Genomic DNA, 15,991 nt, shown 5'->3' with positions numbered 1-15,991 from the left:
AAACAATGTGGAATTAATTATTCCTGAATGCAATTTGAGGTCATATTTGTCATGAACTATTCTCGACAATCGCATTGCTAATATCTTTTTATAACATTACTGGCAATAGAATAATTTTCATATAAATCAGGAATTATTAATTTTTAATCAATAACTTGGAGTTAATGAATCATAAATGGAATATGAGGTCATATTTTGACAATTTACAATTCTCGACTGCGCATCGCTACAGTCTATTAGCGAATAAGTCAGCGGACCAATCACAATTGAGCATTGTTCTTTGTTTACAAAGAGCTCCTTCGCAGCAGCCAATCAGTACTCGAGTTCCGTTCTCTCCCGAGGACGTCAACATTGTGTTGTACGGCCTCAAGTAATTCCTCAATATTTAGCGACTGAATTCGCTCACGATGTACAACGAATTCGTCGACGAGGTAATATGATCTACGGAAGGTCGAATGGTGTTTGTTTAAAGCATAATTATGGAGTTAAGTAGAGTAATTTCACAGATAAAGGTGGCGTAAGTGCCCGTCTTTCTTCCCGAATCCCGGGACCCACCGAAACGTGTTCGAGGCTTTTTGTGGGTTAATTTCATACATATAACTGTAGGGTATGGTGTATTTAAGCTTTGAAAAAAACTCCGTATTTTATTTGGTGTTTGTAAGAACGAGGAATAAAGTATAGGCCAACTAGGAGACCGTATTTGAGCTTGAGCACTCGTATACCTAGCTAGGTACCCGGGTAATTGCCTGTTAAGAAAGCCGCCCATGTTACTTTCTAGCCCAAATTCAGGACCCATTTGTACCCATCTAGGGACAAGTAGGTAGTAAGGTCAGGCAGGGGTACAATCTGGGTTAAAAATGGGTCCTGATGCACAGTAGGGAGACGGGGCGTAGGCGTGAGACATCCTAACCTTTCCCAAATTGCTGTGTCCTGACCTGACCAGACCTTCCCTTCCTAACCTAACTTAGGATGCCATACTGTGACCTTGTGGGAGAGGATCATCTTAACCTTAAGTTGCTGTCTTGCATGGGTGAAAACCCCACCTCCGTGAATAATCTGCCATAAAGTGCTGTAAGCCATATTGCAAATTAGGAGGCTTTAATCTCACTGGAATTACTAAGTTACCTGACAGGGCCCCACCCCCATTTGACCTGCAGTGCTCTAAGTCTATGGGTTAATTACAATAATGCAGCCTAACCTTTCTTTTCTTTAACCTAACCTAATATAGGCTGCCAAGTCATACTTGATTGGAGGTTGAGGGACAGACACTTACTCAAGAGATCCCTCCCCCCCCCCCTTCTCCCATTATAACCTGACCTCCAGCAACATAGCAACATAATCTTGAAATTCCTTATTTCACTTTGAAGTTGATAGTGAAATATGGAAATTCATCATCTAATCTTGTACACTAGGTCCTACCTGACAAGGCAACATCCCTGTCTCTTCAACCGTGGTATTGTATATACATTTTGTGCCTTACCTGAAATTTGCAATTTACACAGCTAGCCAACTGATGTTCCATTTTGTCTGTCTAGGTGATTGACCTATGGATTTATTAGTGGAAAGCATTACTTTCAGAGGGATAGATTAAGGATACAGAACTTAATATTTCACATAAAAGATGTAACTACTTATGATCTCCATTATCACATCTTGCACACAAGAAACCATTGTTCAGCTGAGTAGACTGTTATGCAAAAATTGCAAAATACATGTTTACTCAAGCATAAGCATTTATTGTGTTTTAATTGTTTAAAAGTGCAAATTCAAATTAAATTTTGTGTAATAGAATAACAAAAAAGGTTACATAAGCACCTGTGAGTAGTGTATGTACTACAAGTGGTGATGGCCTTCCAAACTCCATTCAAATACTAAGGGGTGAACATAAACAACGATGCATTGTATTCATATTTTCCTTGGTAAATATACCACTTGGTGTTTTGCTCTAATACTTCTTAAGAAAAAAACATGACCACTAGGGGAAACAACCGACTGGACCAGTTGATCCAGTTTTCACCGCATGTGGATCCACCCTCCAAAAAAGTACTTTAACACATCCTGACACAGGAGATGGGCACCAGTCACGAGTCATCAGTGGTGAGAGCAACAGCTTGAGACCTCTACTATCCTTTCGAAGTTAGTATTTTCTCCAAAGTTAGAAATTAAGGTCATATTTCAAGATTAAACAGAGGTTAATGGATGTCTAGCCATGCGCAGTGCAAACATACCGCCATGACGCTTATGAAATTTTTACTTACAACTATAAATATTTCGAAGATTGACGCCATCTCGATGTTTGCGGAGTTGCTTGTGTCCATGAACTTTCCATTCCATGTGTTCAATCCGCACACCACTTTTACCCATAGACGCTAGGGCATTTTCTTCACAACAATTGTTAACAATGAAACCAACCGCCTGGTACGTCCAAGGAATCTACGATTTTTTGGTAGAAAAAAGAAGAAGCGTGTGCTAGATAATTATTTAAATAAATAATTAAACAGCAGTAGTATAAGGTCATGAATTGCATAAAGTTTTTACATATGATTATTAATTTGAAAATATTTGTTGTTGAAAAAGTAACAGATTCTTGACTCCAATATCAACAGTTTTCCTGTGAACAGTAGCTACGGCATTGTTCGTGCTCTTCTATTGTTTATCAGTGTTGCCAATTGGTATGTGTTTACCCTCCAAACTGGGTATAAGACTTACAAAAAACCAGGGAAATAAGTGAAATTAGCATATCTATTTGTTGTATATATACATATTAGAATTCATGGAAGCAGTTTGTAAATCCATCGACGTATGTGTGAAGCGCCACTAAATTGGCTACAGTGACATTTTGCTGTCATCTGTTCATATCTACTTTAGAAATATCTGTAATTTTTCGGGTTTAATTGGGTTGCAAAAAAGGGATAATAGACATGAATTAAAATAAACATTTTGAAATAACAAAGTAAAGTTAAACTAAATAATGAGTAAGGTAAACAGTTAAGGGAATAAAGCTCTTTACCTCATAAACAGTGTAGTCTTGTGCTGCCCGCAATTGTGTTTGTGGAGTGAGCGCTTAAGAACCATGAACAACAACGTAGTTCAAGTGCAATTTGGAGTGAATTAAGATCAAAATGTGTATAATTACAATCAAATAAGCCCTGTGGAGTTTCAGTTGTGATGGTAGTAAGGATAAAACCACCAATTACAAGGTAAAAGGAATATCAGTTCAAACCATGACCCCAGGAATAAGAAGTTTCATACTTTCACTAATATAGGCAACAAAATGTTTTATTGTGGTGATTACAACTGCAATCTTGAGTAAGATCAATAAACGTTACATATATACGCTAATATTGTTCAAATCAGCGCTGGGAAGGACGTTGGATCAATGCCGGTTAAGAACGGCACCTCAGTCGGTCGACGCCATATTGGATTTAAAAACTGCCTTGAAAACATATTTTACAAAGACGTCACATGCTTATTTTAGTTCGTATGGCGCTTTCATATATCACATTATGTTGACGAAACTTCGATCTTTTGAATGATATGCTTAAAGTTATTGTATTCTTGTTTCACCAATTAAATATCAAGTGAATAAGGCTGATCCACTTGATGAGGATGGATCCAAGGTGGTGTTTCCCCCTAATAATATGTGATGTTCAATTATGTGTTGGTGAAGAATTAAGTATGTATAAGTATTACCCTTCAACATGCTCTATACTGATCTTCCCAGAATGAGTGGTCTCCAAATTATTTCATGTCTTTTTTCATACTTATGCAGAATTGCCAAATGGATCATGTGACATGTATGAGATGATATTGGGACTTGCAAAAATTCCTTGGTTCTCAGTATTAGTTGCCAATTATTGTATTTATTTTAGATGTCACAGATTCTTTGCTTTACAATTTCTTATTGTTTTTAACCGGTTTCCAGTGCCCAAGAAGATTATCCTATTGTTGAGACCGAGGGTTTGTTAGCTATGAAAAATACAAATAGATTTGAAAGATTTGTCTTTTTTTCTGATGGCAGCTCTGTATTTTTAGTATTCTAGTGAGAAAATATTCTGTTACCTTTATAACTTTTGAGTTACAAAGGAGAGACTGCCTAGCCTAAGTAAATTGCAATTGATTACTTTAAGAAAATTGATGTGTCTATATTTAATCAAATTCCTTGTATGAATCTGTCAGCACGATATACTGTACTATAGTCTGTCCAGAATGTCATGAAACATAGAGTAGGTTTCCGACATTGCCGCTTTGTGCCAATTTCATTCATTAAATCTCACTTAAGGCGAAAAACAGTGTAGATTTGGCATACACTTTGCCACATCTCTCTCTGTCTCAGGTCAGGAAGGGTAAGTAGCTTATCACTTTGGTTCTGATACCCAAGCGTAACGGTTTAAGATGGAAGGCTTCCCACGGCAGCAATTAAGTGCTCAGACACGAGAAGTCATATTCAATGTCCACGAGTACTTCAAAAGGGAGAAAACAATGCCTTATTTTAAAGAAAATGTCTATTAATTTTATCGTTTCATCATCCTAACATCCAAGAAATTGTTTTAATGGAGAAAAATATTATTTTATGAAATATTTGATGTTTGGCACATTCATCAATTCTGCAACAAATATGGTAAACCAGAGAGAGAGAGAGAGAGAGAGAGAGAGAGAGAGAGAGAGAGAGAGAGAGAGAGAGAGAGAGAGAGAGAGAGAATGACGATGCCAGGCTACAGATATCTTCAAGAACTTGACAACACATTTGATAATGTTCAAATATAAACTGATTCAATCAGAATTCAAATTATATAAAGAATAATAAAGCTCGAAAACATTTAGTACATTAAGATTCCAGTATTGTACTGAACCATATTGATCGTAGCATACAGAACGTTAAAAGTTGTAGAAAAACTGTGATATGTATTAAAGGACTCGAATTCTTCCTAAAAAAAATTTTTTTTACATGAATGTTTTTAAAATAAACAGAGTAATGAACTTTATGAGCTGTTTTTGAAACACAAGGTCAACTTAATCCACAGCAACCATTCAGCTTTTGTGTGACTGGAAAGATTCAGATTATGGGATTAAAAAGGAACTTTTACGACCGTATTAAAGGACCCGGAATGGAAGGATGCTGGGATAAGCTTGAGTCAGATTAAAAGTCTTGAGGAAGTTTGGCATCGTCGCAAACCTACTCGATGTTTCATGACATTCTAGACAGACTATAGGAAGATTTTCTCTCAACTGCTCAATCAGATGTATTGTCTGGTCTAGTTAGTCTTAAGGTTTTTGGACTGTTAGTAGGAATTTGAAAGTATTTTTGATGCTTTGCAGTTATACATATTTTCATATTTAGTGACATGGATTTTAAAGAAACAGCCATTGATCAGAACTCAAATGGGCTGGTTTTAATTTGTATTTTTTTTTCTCCAAGATGATCCATTTATAATGCTGATTCCCCTTGTCAACCATACTGCTAACAAATTTATTTCTTTAGTGTTATTACCTTAACTTTTGAGGGAATAGAAAATAATGCTAACATTTTGTGAGTGAATAGGTACTGTACATCCTACTATGTGTTTCTTTTTCTTGGCTTTATTTTGTGTACTATATTGTTCTGCCAAGAGTTATGTAGGTTGTGTCGAGTTAAAGTTGACCTAGTTCAGACATGTACAAGGAAGAGTTTAATATTTATGTTGTATGGTCCCTATTTTGTATGTTGCAGAGCTTGTAACTGATTATTGGTAATAGCTAGCTTGTTTGGTTATTAGTTTTTAGTTTAAAAAGTAGAATGTTTTACTTCTCAGTCATTGTGTAATTTCTGTAAAACCGTAAAAATTAATACATTACTGTTTCCTTGGCATTTGAAATTTCACATTTGATAGTACACTTGGGACATATGCCTTTGAATTATAGATATTGAAGGATAACTAATTGAATGATTGATACGTGTGATCTGCTGTCAGCTGTCAGGACTCCTAGGTTCTAAAGTCATAACCATTGTATTGTATCATTAAGGCACAGTGTGTAACAAACATTTCAATATATTCAGTATCCCTCAGCTACACTGTATTACATTAGAGTCAAGCTGTAAAGTATTTTATTTAAGGTTTCTCTTTTCCCTTTCAGTATGATAGTTATCCTCTGGAGGCCACGGATAACTATCATTATTCGGAACGAATTGATGGTGAATATGGTGAGCGGGGGGGCCATTACCCCACATATGCCATACCTGAAGAGGTGAAGAAATACATCACCTATTTCCGTGATGCCATCCGAGATGGAAATGTGTATGACATACCTTCACTTTACATTGAGTAAGTAGGATGTATGATGTTCTTTTGTATAATAAGAAAGTTGATTCAAGTAAATGTGAATTACGTACTGTACATTATTTTAGCAGTGTCATCACTATGGAATTGAATTTAGGCAGATTTGAATGGATGAAAACTATTCAACAGTGTATCTTAGTGATCCAAAATTATAAATTCTATAAAATGGACAGTAAGATTCTGAGGTTTTTATATCGGTTAGTGTCAAGTATCATAATTGTTATACTAGAGGAATATTAGGAGAGTGATTTCGAAGGAAACAAGACTTCACTGTTACAATACTTTTCTGTCACATTAACATTAATGTGCCTTTTGAACGCCTAACTACTTTTACTATAATTGGTATTTCGTAACTTGGGTGTTTTTAATTATTTGCAGTTTTAACCGCTTGACAGAGGAGTATTATAAAACACAGTCCTGGCCTGATGTTGAAGATCTGTATGGAAATAAACTTGTGGAGCAGGCTGGTTTGGATGACATCTTCCTTATACTCTATCGGGAGTTATATTATCGGCACATCTATGCAAGAGTCCAAGGTGGGCCAACTATACCACAACGGTTCGAGTCCTACTACAATTATTGCAATCTCTTCAACTATATTTTGAGTAAGTGGCCTGTCTTTGTAAGTATTGATATTGGATAAGTACTGTAGTAAGCCTCTGTGATTGCCAGAGGTGGTGAAATGTATGTGTAATCTATATCAAGGAAGAATAATTTTTAAACATAATCACCTGGAAAATATTTTACTGTAGAACCTGACAAGGAAAACATCTAATGTAAAAACAGGGTTAGTGTAATGGAAGATACAGCTGCTGGTTGAAATTAACTGCAGATGAAGAGCAATGGCTGGCATTGTTGAAAATTCAGATATGAATATCTTCCTTTCATAATTTTCATTGCAGTTTACACCTAATTTTCACATTTTTTGTTACGTTTATTTGTGTCTCATCTTTGAGGTAGATCACGTTACAATAACCTTGACGTTGAAGAAAAACTTAGTCTCTGTTTGGGTATGGAAAAAATATTCTACTAAGTTACTTGATAGAAGGAGGTGTGTCCAGACGTTTTATCATTTTGTCTTTTTTAGGGTGTTTTGATTAATTTTGTTAAAATATTTCAGGTGCTGAGACTCCTGTTCCTCTAGAGCTTCCCAACCAGTGGCTCTGGGAGATCATTGATGAATTCATCTACCAGTTCCAGTCCTTCTCTCAGTCCAGGTCCAAGCTGGGCAAGAAAAGTGAACCTGAGATTGAGTTGCTGAAAGAATCCCCAAAGATCTGGAATGTACATTCTGTACTTAATGTTCTCCATTGTCTTGTGGATAAAAGCAATATCAACAGACAGCTTGAGGTGAGTTATCCTTTCTCTTTTACGTACTTTGTTCTCTGCAACTGATGTATTGTAGATTTAACTGCTGAGTATCCACACTTAAAACTTCAGAAGCTGTAGTGTTTTGCATGTACGCAATGGGGGGCAAGATTTACCTGCCGTTAACTTAAGGGACCAGTATATTTAGTAACTGCTCCTGGTGATCTTACATGATTTTACATCTTGTTCGGGTTGCCCCAGGTCCCTCAGTGTGAGGCACCTCTAATGAGACTAGGTACAACATATTACTAATTGGAACACCACAAAATTGGACAATTTGTTTGGTAGATATTTCTGTCAAAGTGATTCATTTAGTTTGAATTTACTTTTATTTTAGACTTCTTAAAACAGTACTAAGATTCATTTATGGAGGCCTTTCATTCTAAAGAAATTTCTTACAGGTGTACACTAGTGGTGGAGATCCAGACAGTGTTGCTGGAGAGTTTGGACGTCATCCTTTGTACAAGATGTTGGGATATTTTTCACTGATTGGTCTGCTCCGCCTCCACTCACTTCTTGGAGATTATTACCAAGCTATCAAGGTACAGTATGTAGTTTCTCTCTCTCTCTCTCTCTCTCTCTCTCTCTCTCTCTCTCTCTCTCATCTCTCTCTCCTCTCTCTCGTCTCTCTCTCTCTCTCTCTCTCTCTCTCTCTCTCTCTCTCTCTCTCTCTTTAACTGTGTCATAACATTTATAATAAACCCTCAGTTATCTTAGGATATTGTATTCATCTTCGTGGACACATTAACATAGTTGATCACATATTCAGTGTGTACGTGAGATTAGTATTTTCATAGTTGATTTATATATACAGAACTTCAATATAATTTTTTATTTATTTTTTATTTTTTTTCACATGAAAGTTTCTTATGAAACTAAAGGACATTTTGGCTTGTTCCATATGAGTGTAGGTCATGAATAAGGATAAAATCATTTTTACATTTGTAATTGATGAAACTATAATTGCACTGAATTGCATTTGTATGTGGTAAGATAAGTTTTCCCTCTCATTTTGCAGGTTCTGGAAAATATTGAGCTGAACAAGAAGTCCATGTATTCTCGTGTGCCAGCCTGTCAGATCACAACCTACTATTATGTTGGCTTTGCTTACATGATGATGCGAAGATATGCAGATGCTATACGTACATTCTCAAACATCTTGGTGTACATTCAACGTACGAAGGCAATGTTTCAGACTAGAAATTACCAGAATGATCAGATAAATAAACAGGTAAGGAAACTTGCTCCTCTGTTCATGTACAAGTGTAAAATAAAGAGTAATAGTCAATGAAAAAAGGCAGTAATACCTTAACCTAAGGTCACTGAACACAATTGGATCTGGTGACTTATGGAGAATTGCGATTTCTTTTTCAGACAGAGCAAATGTATACCCTTCTTGCTATATGCATGGTGCTCCATCCTCAGAGAATAGATGAAGCTGTACAGTCTTCATTGAGAGAGAAAACTTTGGCTGAGAAAATGTCTCGCATGTCGGTAAGTAATGTGTGGACGAGGAAATGTTTCTCATGTTTGTTCATATATTTTATGTCTAATCAATAACTGAAGATAGAGAGCAGGACATCAGTGCTGTGTTAAAGTAGAATTGACTTAGGTCAGTAAAGTCCAAATCAAATTAGACCTCTGCTGGGGCCTTAAAATTAAAATCAAATGAACTTTAGAGGACAGGAAAGAATAAGTTGTTATGAATTATTATTTCACAGAGAGCAAAGTATGTGATAAGTTATACAAAGCTGGGGAAAAATCTCAAGACCTATGTAGAGAGAATTTCTGGGAATGTTGAATATTTATTTTTTACTGTAGTCTTCACTTCTCATTCTGTATTAAAGTATCTGGGCTTGATTTTTGAAACACTTGAGTTGTGAGCTATTAACAGTGGGGTGTATAAGTCGAAGGTATTTTGAAGACCATTTTAATGTCAAGTCTTCATATAGTTCATATAGATAAATTCTTGTGTCTGTATAACACTGATGAATGAAAACTGCACTATGGTTTTAATTAAATTGAGTATGCTTTGAAAAGGTTGGAAAATGCTGTACCATATGACTTAAGTATCCAATTTAAAGTAAGATTTGTGATTAAAAATGGTCCTCTGTAAGTGTTCTAGTCAGGACAGCTTCACCAACTTATTTGACATTGTGAGGCTTTTTAGTCTATCTATAACTATATTGGTGTGTTTGTGCATCAAGTACTTGACTGATTAGGTAAATTGAGGTAGTTATCTCATAGCAAACTATATGAAAGTTTAATTTTAACATTTCAAATTTAGTATATACATTTTTGTTGAAGTAATCTTTATTTCTTTATACATTAAGGATTTTACAGGAACAGGTAAAAAATAAATTAGTCCATTTCCTTATAGCTTTTCAGATTGTAAAGTTAAATATAATGGATTGAAATTTCAAATTAGAAAATGTTGATGATCTACACCTCCATTAACTGGAAAAGTAATCACAAACCATTCCAAAAATTCATAGTCCTCATATGTTAGGATAGTGACTGTATATTTATGTGGGAAGTGAAGTCAATGTGATATATATTCCTTTTTCTCTTTCAGCGTAATGACACTCAAGAGTTCACGGCTTGTTTCACATTTGCTTGTCCTAAATTCTTGAGCCCTGTCCCTCCACCTTTTGATTCAAATCTAACCAACTATCACAGAGAGCCCTTCCAGCAGCAATTGAAGGTATGTGTGCATAAAAATACAGGAGTACTTTTTAACTTTATCTAAGGCTTTGTTTATAGGTATTTGAAATTCTTGGTTGTCCTGAGGAATGATAGGTCCTTTCATGCAGATAAGATGTGCCCTCCAGGAGAGTTATTTAAGTTATTCCAATTTATTTTCAGTATAACATTTAAATTTTTTAAGTTATATTTAGAGAGATTTTATAACTCACTATCCCTGATGGTTATTCTTTCACTAGTCGTGTAAATAGTGTAGTTTATCAAATTTTTTAGCCAGTTCAAAAAAGCAAAAAGAAGTTACAAGCCAAGAGTAAAAATTGAGAAAGACTACTCTTAACATCAGATAGTTAATGTAACGTTACAACTTCATCTTTTATTTTCATAGGTATTCTTAGACGAAGTTCAGCAGCAGCAGCAGATCAGTGTGATGCGTTCTTACCTCAAGCTCTACACCACAATGCCGATGGAGAAGATGGCCACTTTCCAAGAAATGACCGAGGATGATTTCCGCAATGCTTTGTTGTGCTTTAAACACAAAATGCGCAACATGGTTTGGACCAAGGGAACATCTGGGCTACAAGGTGATTTCCAGAGTGACTCTGAGGTAAGAAACAAGTTTTTCTTAAGTTTTGGTCATTCATAAATCTCCTAGAGCTTTCAAATATATTTGGTGTACATACATTGGTACACGAGTCAATTTTGTATAGTTTTGTTTGGCTTAGGGTCTTGATTAGAATACAGTATTACCCATGATAAGCTTAATTTTGCTGAGTAAATGAATGATGTGAAAGCTTAGTCTTCCTGTTATTGTTGAGCATAGAATTTACTTTACACATAACTCTGTAATCTGTATGAGGACCATATCAACAAGATTATAGCTCAGTATTACAAATCCCCATTAATTTTATTTGATAAAATGAAATTTAAGAAAATGGTAGCATATGGATTTTATGATTGTATGGGCCTGTGAATCTTTCAGCTTTGCTTGATTATTGTTATTTGCAATCTCGCCCTGCTATTGTTATGCAGTTTTAATCTTTGATAATGCTACAGCAAATGAAGTAAATTAGGTATGGATTCTGTGTCAGATTCTATAAGATTAGGGTCATATGTTGATACATAATTTGGAATTTTGAAGTGCAGATTTGATGCAGTTTTGACAGAAGCTGTAAAGGATCTAGGTGTATCATGGTAAAAAATTTTAATTAATAATTTGGCATAAAGTTAGTTATTATAGATTATGTGTGGGATATAGGAAACTTCAGAAATGTCCCATAGCACAAATATTCCGGCAGCTGGCAAAAATAATTAAGAACTTTTTACAGGTTAAGAACCACAATATGTATGGGACATTTTTGTGACTTGCCACAGTCACATATTTATTTTCCGCCCAGTTCTTAGTTACACAAACTAATATTTCACATCGTAGGGCTTAAAGGTTTTAGCTGTATAGTAGATGCATTACATTTATTTTAATAGTATCTGAAGACTTTGTCGTGGCTTTTACTGGCATCCATCAATGGAAGCTCTCAGACGCAGGTACATGAATGAATGTTCTGTCCTTGTAGTCTTGATATTTTTCATAACATATTTAGAGAAGTTGAACGGCAAAGTAGGAAGATGTGTAATGAAATAAAGTAGAAGTTTAAAATTAATGCTGGGTGGCTGCAAAGAACCTAGTATATAACTCAAAGCACACTGTAGGTGGTAATCCCTTTAGGCAGACTCCTTTTTATGACATACTTTTTTCTTTTTACCACTGTGGCAACCAAGATATTTTTGCTGAGGGCTTGATAATTTATTGGTCGAATGTTGTGTAGTTCAGATTTTTTACCAGTGATCTTTTAAGTGTTTCATCTTGTAAGCAATAATTATGATCTAAATTGTATTATTGTTTTCCCTTTTTTTACAGGTCGACTTCTTCATTGACCGAAATATGATCCACATCGCAGATACGAAAGTTGCACAGAGGTATGGTGACTTCTTTATCAGACAGATTCACAAGCTAGAAGAAGTAAATCGATCCCTGGCTAAGGTTAAAGTTTAACAAAGACATTCAGTAGCTAGACCTTCAGGTTTTGCGATAAGTAAAAATTAGTAACTGAAAAACAAATTTATATATCTTTTCATCTATAGCCTGTGGGGTTGCTAAATAAAAGGTAACACTTTTAAGTTGTTTTTCTATCCTCTTCATATCAATATTTTTTTCAATCATAGGTATGACTGTGTAGCAGAGTATGTGGCAGAACTGTGAATAGTCTATGTTTGAAATTTGCCAGAATTTTTGGGATTGTTTACTACAACTTAAAAAAAAAAATTACCAATTGCTGTTAATTTTTTAAAAATGTGCGGGAGGTTATTTTTAGAATTTTACAAATAGTCCTCCATTGGAATTTTCTATTTTCAGTGAACCAAAGGGCTATTCAAGTTCTTCAGAAAAGTTGGTATAAAAACTTGGAAACAAATTAAGAGCACATTTCATAAATTATCTAAAGGTATTGTAAAGGAGGTTATGATCCTGGAGGGAAATTATGCTTACAAAAAGGAGCAAAGCTGCAACTACTGTGACCAAATGAAATGTAAAGATTTGCTTGAAAACAATAAGTTCATTTGTAGGGAATAATGACCCTGATGACTACAAAGTTTAACCAGGTCAAACATTGTATTGTGACCCAATCTGTATAAACAGAATGCAGGTCAGTGCTAAAAGGCATGCATATCTTGGGATGTCCAAGTTTCAGTCAACGACAAATGTCAATTTTAAGAAATAAGACAAGCTGGGAAACTCAATTATTTTCAATTTATCCAGATCATAAATTTTTGAAGTTTAAAGCCAACCCTATAAGGGTTAGATATTTTGACCTGTCTTGGTTAAGCTGCTCAAAAGTTATTGTAAAATTGTGGGAAATATGTTTGCTGCTGATTTAGGTAGCAATGATGTCTTATACAGCTAAGTGATAATTCATGACCATCCAGTCTTGGGTTACAAGCTCCTTTGGCTGAATGTATGTTGAGGTCCATTTTTTTATCTGAATAATTTTCAAACTAGTAGGCAGTCCTTATGGGTGTACTCCAAAATCTAATAGTTTTACTCCTTTGTCTTAAACAAGAATGTTTCATCAACAAATGTTATTTGCTCTTAATCAAGAATGTTTCATCAACAGATGTTATTTGCTCTTAATCAAAATTCTAAACTGCAGTTAATCCTTAGTTGGGTTCTCTTATTGATCCTCTTCTAGCTGCTTCTATCTTGAAGGGCTCATTTCATTGTTGGTTTTGGAAGTTTATTTACAGGAGGCCCTTTCTAACTCGGATTACTGATTAAAGAGATGGATATCAAAGAGTATTTGTGTGTGTGTACATTTTGTAATGGGAACAACTTAGGTTACTTTAAGTAATTAATTCATATTTTGCCTTATGGTAGGATCTCTCTAGATGTTTTAATTAGGGAGGAGGGGCGAAAATACAGACGTTGAAAAGTTTCCTCAATTTTCATGTATAATTTGATGTGTACAAACTTCTAAATCAGGGTTCATGAAACTTCATTGAATAGGGCTTAATGTAATCAAGTTGAATGGTGTTTATGCTAACCCTTGATGAAATATTACTGTAAGTAACTCACACAAAGAGGATGGGAAAGAAGACTTTACAATGGTCTTGCTATATGTTTTTTTTTATATCTTATTTTAACAATTTTGCTATTGCATCAGTATTTTCAGTAGATTCTTATTTTCTATCAGTTGATTATTTTTCTTCTCAAGTGGTTATTCACATATATATTTTTTGTGTGAGTTTTTGCACTATCGGAGTAAACATAACAGTTCTCTGATTACCGCATACATCTTTGAATTTTTTCACTAAAGTTAGAATCTTTAAGTAACTAGGTCAGTGAGTGTACTACCTCCCTCTGGCACCTAGCTACAATAACTTTTTAGTCTTTTGACTTTAATACCTTTCAAGTCCTTGCTTCAATCTTGCTGTCCAACTTCTCTAACTGTGAGGTTTTCTCCCAGTTCCAGTTTGAGATCCTTGAACTGCATTTCTCTCTCTCTCTCTCTCTCTCTCTCTCTCTCTCTTTTTCTGTCCAGCCACTCCAACTGCCTCTATTCATTGTCTTGAGTGCTGAATGGCCAGAGGTGCCCCACTGCTTGGGTTGACAAGTTGACAGCCCAAATTTCATAAAATCAGTCAATTAGTCATATACTGTTTTGAGTAAAATCTTTGTCCTTTAATGACCCTGGGCCAGAAAGATTTCAAAGTGGCCAGCAACTGTCTTTTGCTCTGTTACTTTGCAGTTATCGAGATACTAATAACCCTTATTGAAGAAAGTAGGCTCGAGAAAGAGGCAAACTCTGTTAAACGAAAGTCAAATATTCCTCATTAAGTTTCGACAACATTCTGGTGTCAAAGACTAAAAGATAGTAAAACACACGGGAAAAACGAATATATAAAAATAATGCAAATTTTGCATATAAATCGCGGTTAAAAAAAAAACTAAATTCCTAATTACTATCCATATTTTTTCACGTGATGTTATGGTCAAAGTCATTGATTGCTAAGCCCAAGGGGGTTGAATCTCCCACTAGCAAAAAATTAAGCTTCTTTTCTGGAGCACTTTCTCTCTCTCTCTCTCTCTCTCTCTCTCTCTCTCTCTCTCTCTCTCTCTCTCTCTCTCTCTCTCTCTCTCTCTCTCTCTCTCTCTCTCTCTCTCAATGTAGGCATTGATTTAAAGATTTTAAAGTCTCTCTTTCTTTTTCTGTGCTTTACAATATATATAGGCTTTAATGTAGCGATTGTAACACTATCTCTCTCTCTCTCTCTCTACTATAATCTGCAACAAACTTTCAGAGTGAATATCATTTTAGCCTCCAGTTTCGATAAGAATTCTTTGAATAACCTTTAAATAGAATTTTTGAAGACAATGAGATGATTCGCATCTCTAGGCTTACATTTGAATAATACATTTTTGAAAAATGGGCCGTTTTGTCTCAAAATCTAGCAACATTCAACGAAGATTTTCACCTTAGGAAAAATAGCATAGTTTATCATCGTATTTCACCTGAATGGTACGACCCGTTTTTTCTATTGTTTCCTATTTCATCGTTTCGCGTTCATGTATACATTATAGACACATTGTTTCCTATTGTTATCTTTGATCAAAATGGAGCGTCAATATAACACTTATTCTATACTTTTGATGCATGTTGGTAAAAAAGAAATACTACTACACTCGCTTTTTTATACGTGACAATTATATTTATATTGTTACATCATTTTGTATAACAATAAACAATTGTATGTCATCGAGTGACAAACTGCCCGTTTTCTCTTTTCTTTGTTTTATTTATTGTTCTTTTTATTGTTTTACGCGAACAAGGGAACACTGAATTCTAAATAGAATTGAAAGTCATCGTTTATCTATCCATTTCATCGGTAGAGCAAGTACTCTGCTTCCTTTCTCTCTCTCTCTCTCTCTCTCTCTCTCTCTCATATATATATATATTATTATATATTATATATATCTATATATATATATATATATATATATATGTGTGTGTGTGTGTGTGTGTGTGTGTGTGTGTGTGTGGAGAGAGAGAGTGCCC

The 15,991-nt window shown here is 35.0% G+C and overlaps 1 protein-coding gene across 1 annotated transcript; it reads left to right on the top strand.

Annotated features, from left to right (window-relative positions):
- The first annotated feature begins 297 nt into the window (after positions 1 to 297).
- Positions 298 to 12,560, top strand: LOC135226391 (eukaryotic translation initiation factor 3 subunit L-like). The gene is made up of 10 exons (XM_064265872.1): positions 298 to 431; positions 6,115 to 6,302; positions 6,696 to 6,922; positions 7,438 to 7,667; positions 8,087 to 8,227; positions 8,704 to 8,916; positions 9,060 to 9,179; positions 10,261 to 10,389; positions 10,774 to 10,992; positions 12,301 to 12,560. The coding sequence occupies exons 1-10, from the start codon at positions 408 to 410 to the stop codon at positions 12,433 to 12,435; spliced, it is 1,626 nt and encodes a 541-aa protein (XP_064121942.1). The 5' UTR covers positions 298 to 407; the 3' UTR covers positions 12,436 to 12,560.
- The last annotated feature ends 3,431 nt before the right edge of the window (positions 12,561 to 15,991 follow it).

The sequence above is a fragment of the Macrobrachium nipponense genome, chromosome 14 (assembly GCF_015104395.2).
Source record: "Macrobrachium nipponense isolate FS-2020 chromosome 14, ASM1510439v2, whole genome shotgun sequence".
Classification (NCBI taxonomy): domain Eukaryota; kingdom Metazoa; phylum Arthropoda; class Malacostraca; order Decapoda; family Palaemonidae; genus Macrobrachium; species Macrobrachium nipponense.
This window is presented reverse-complemented; position numbering and strand designations above follow the sequence as displayed.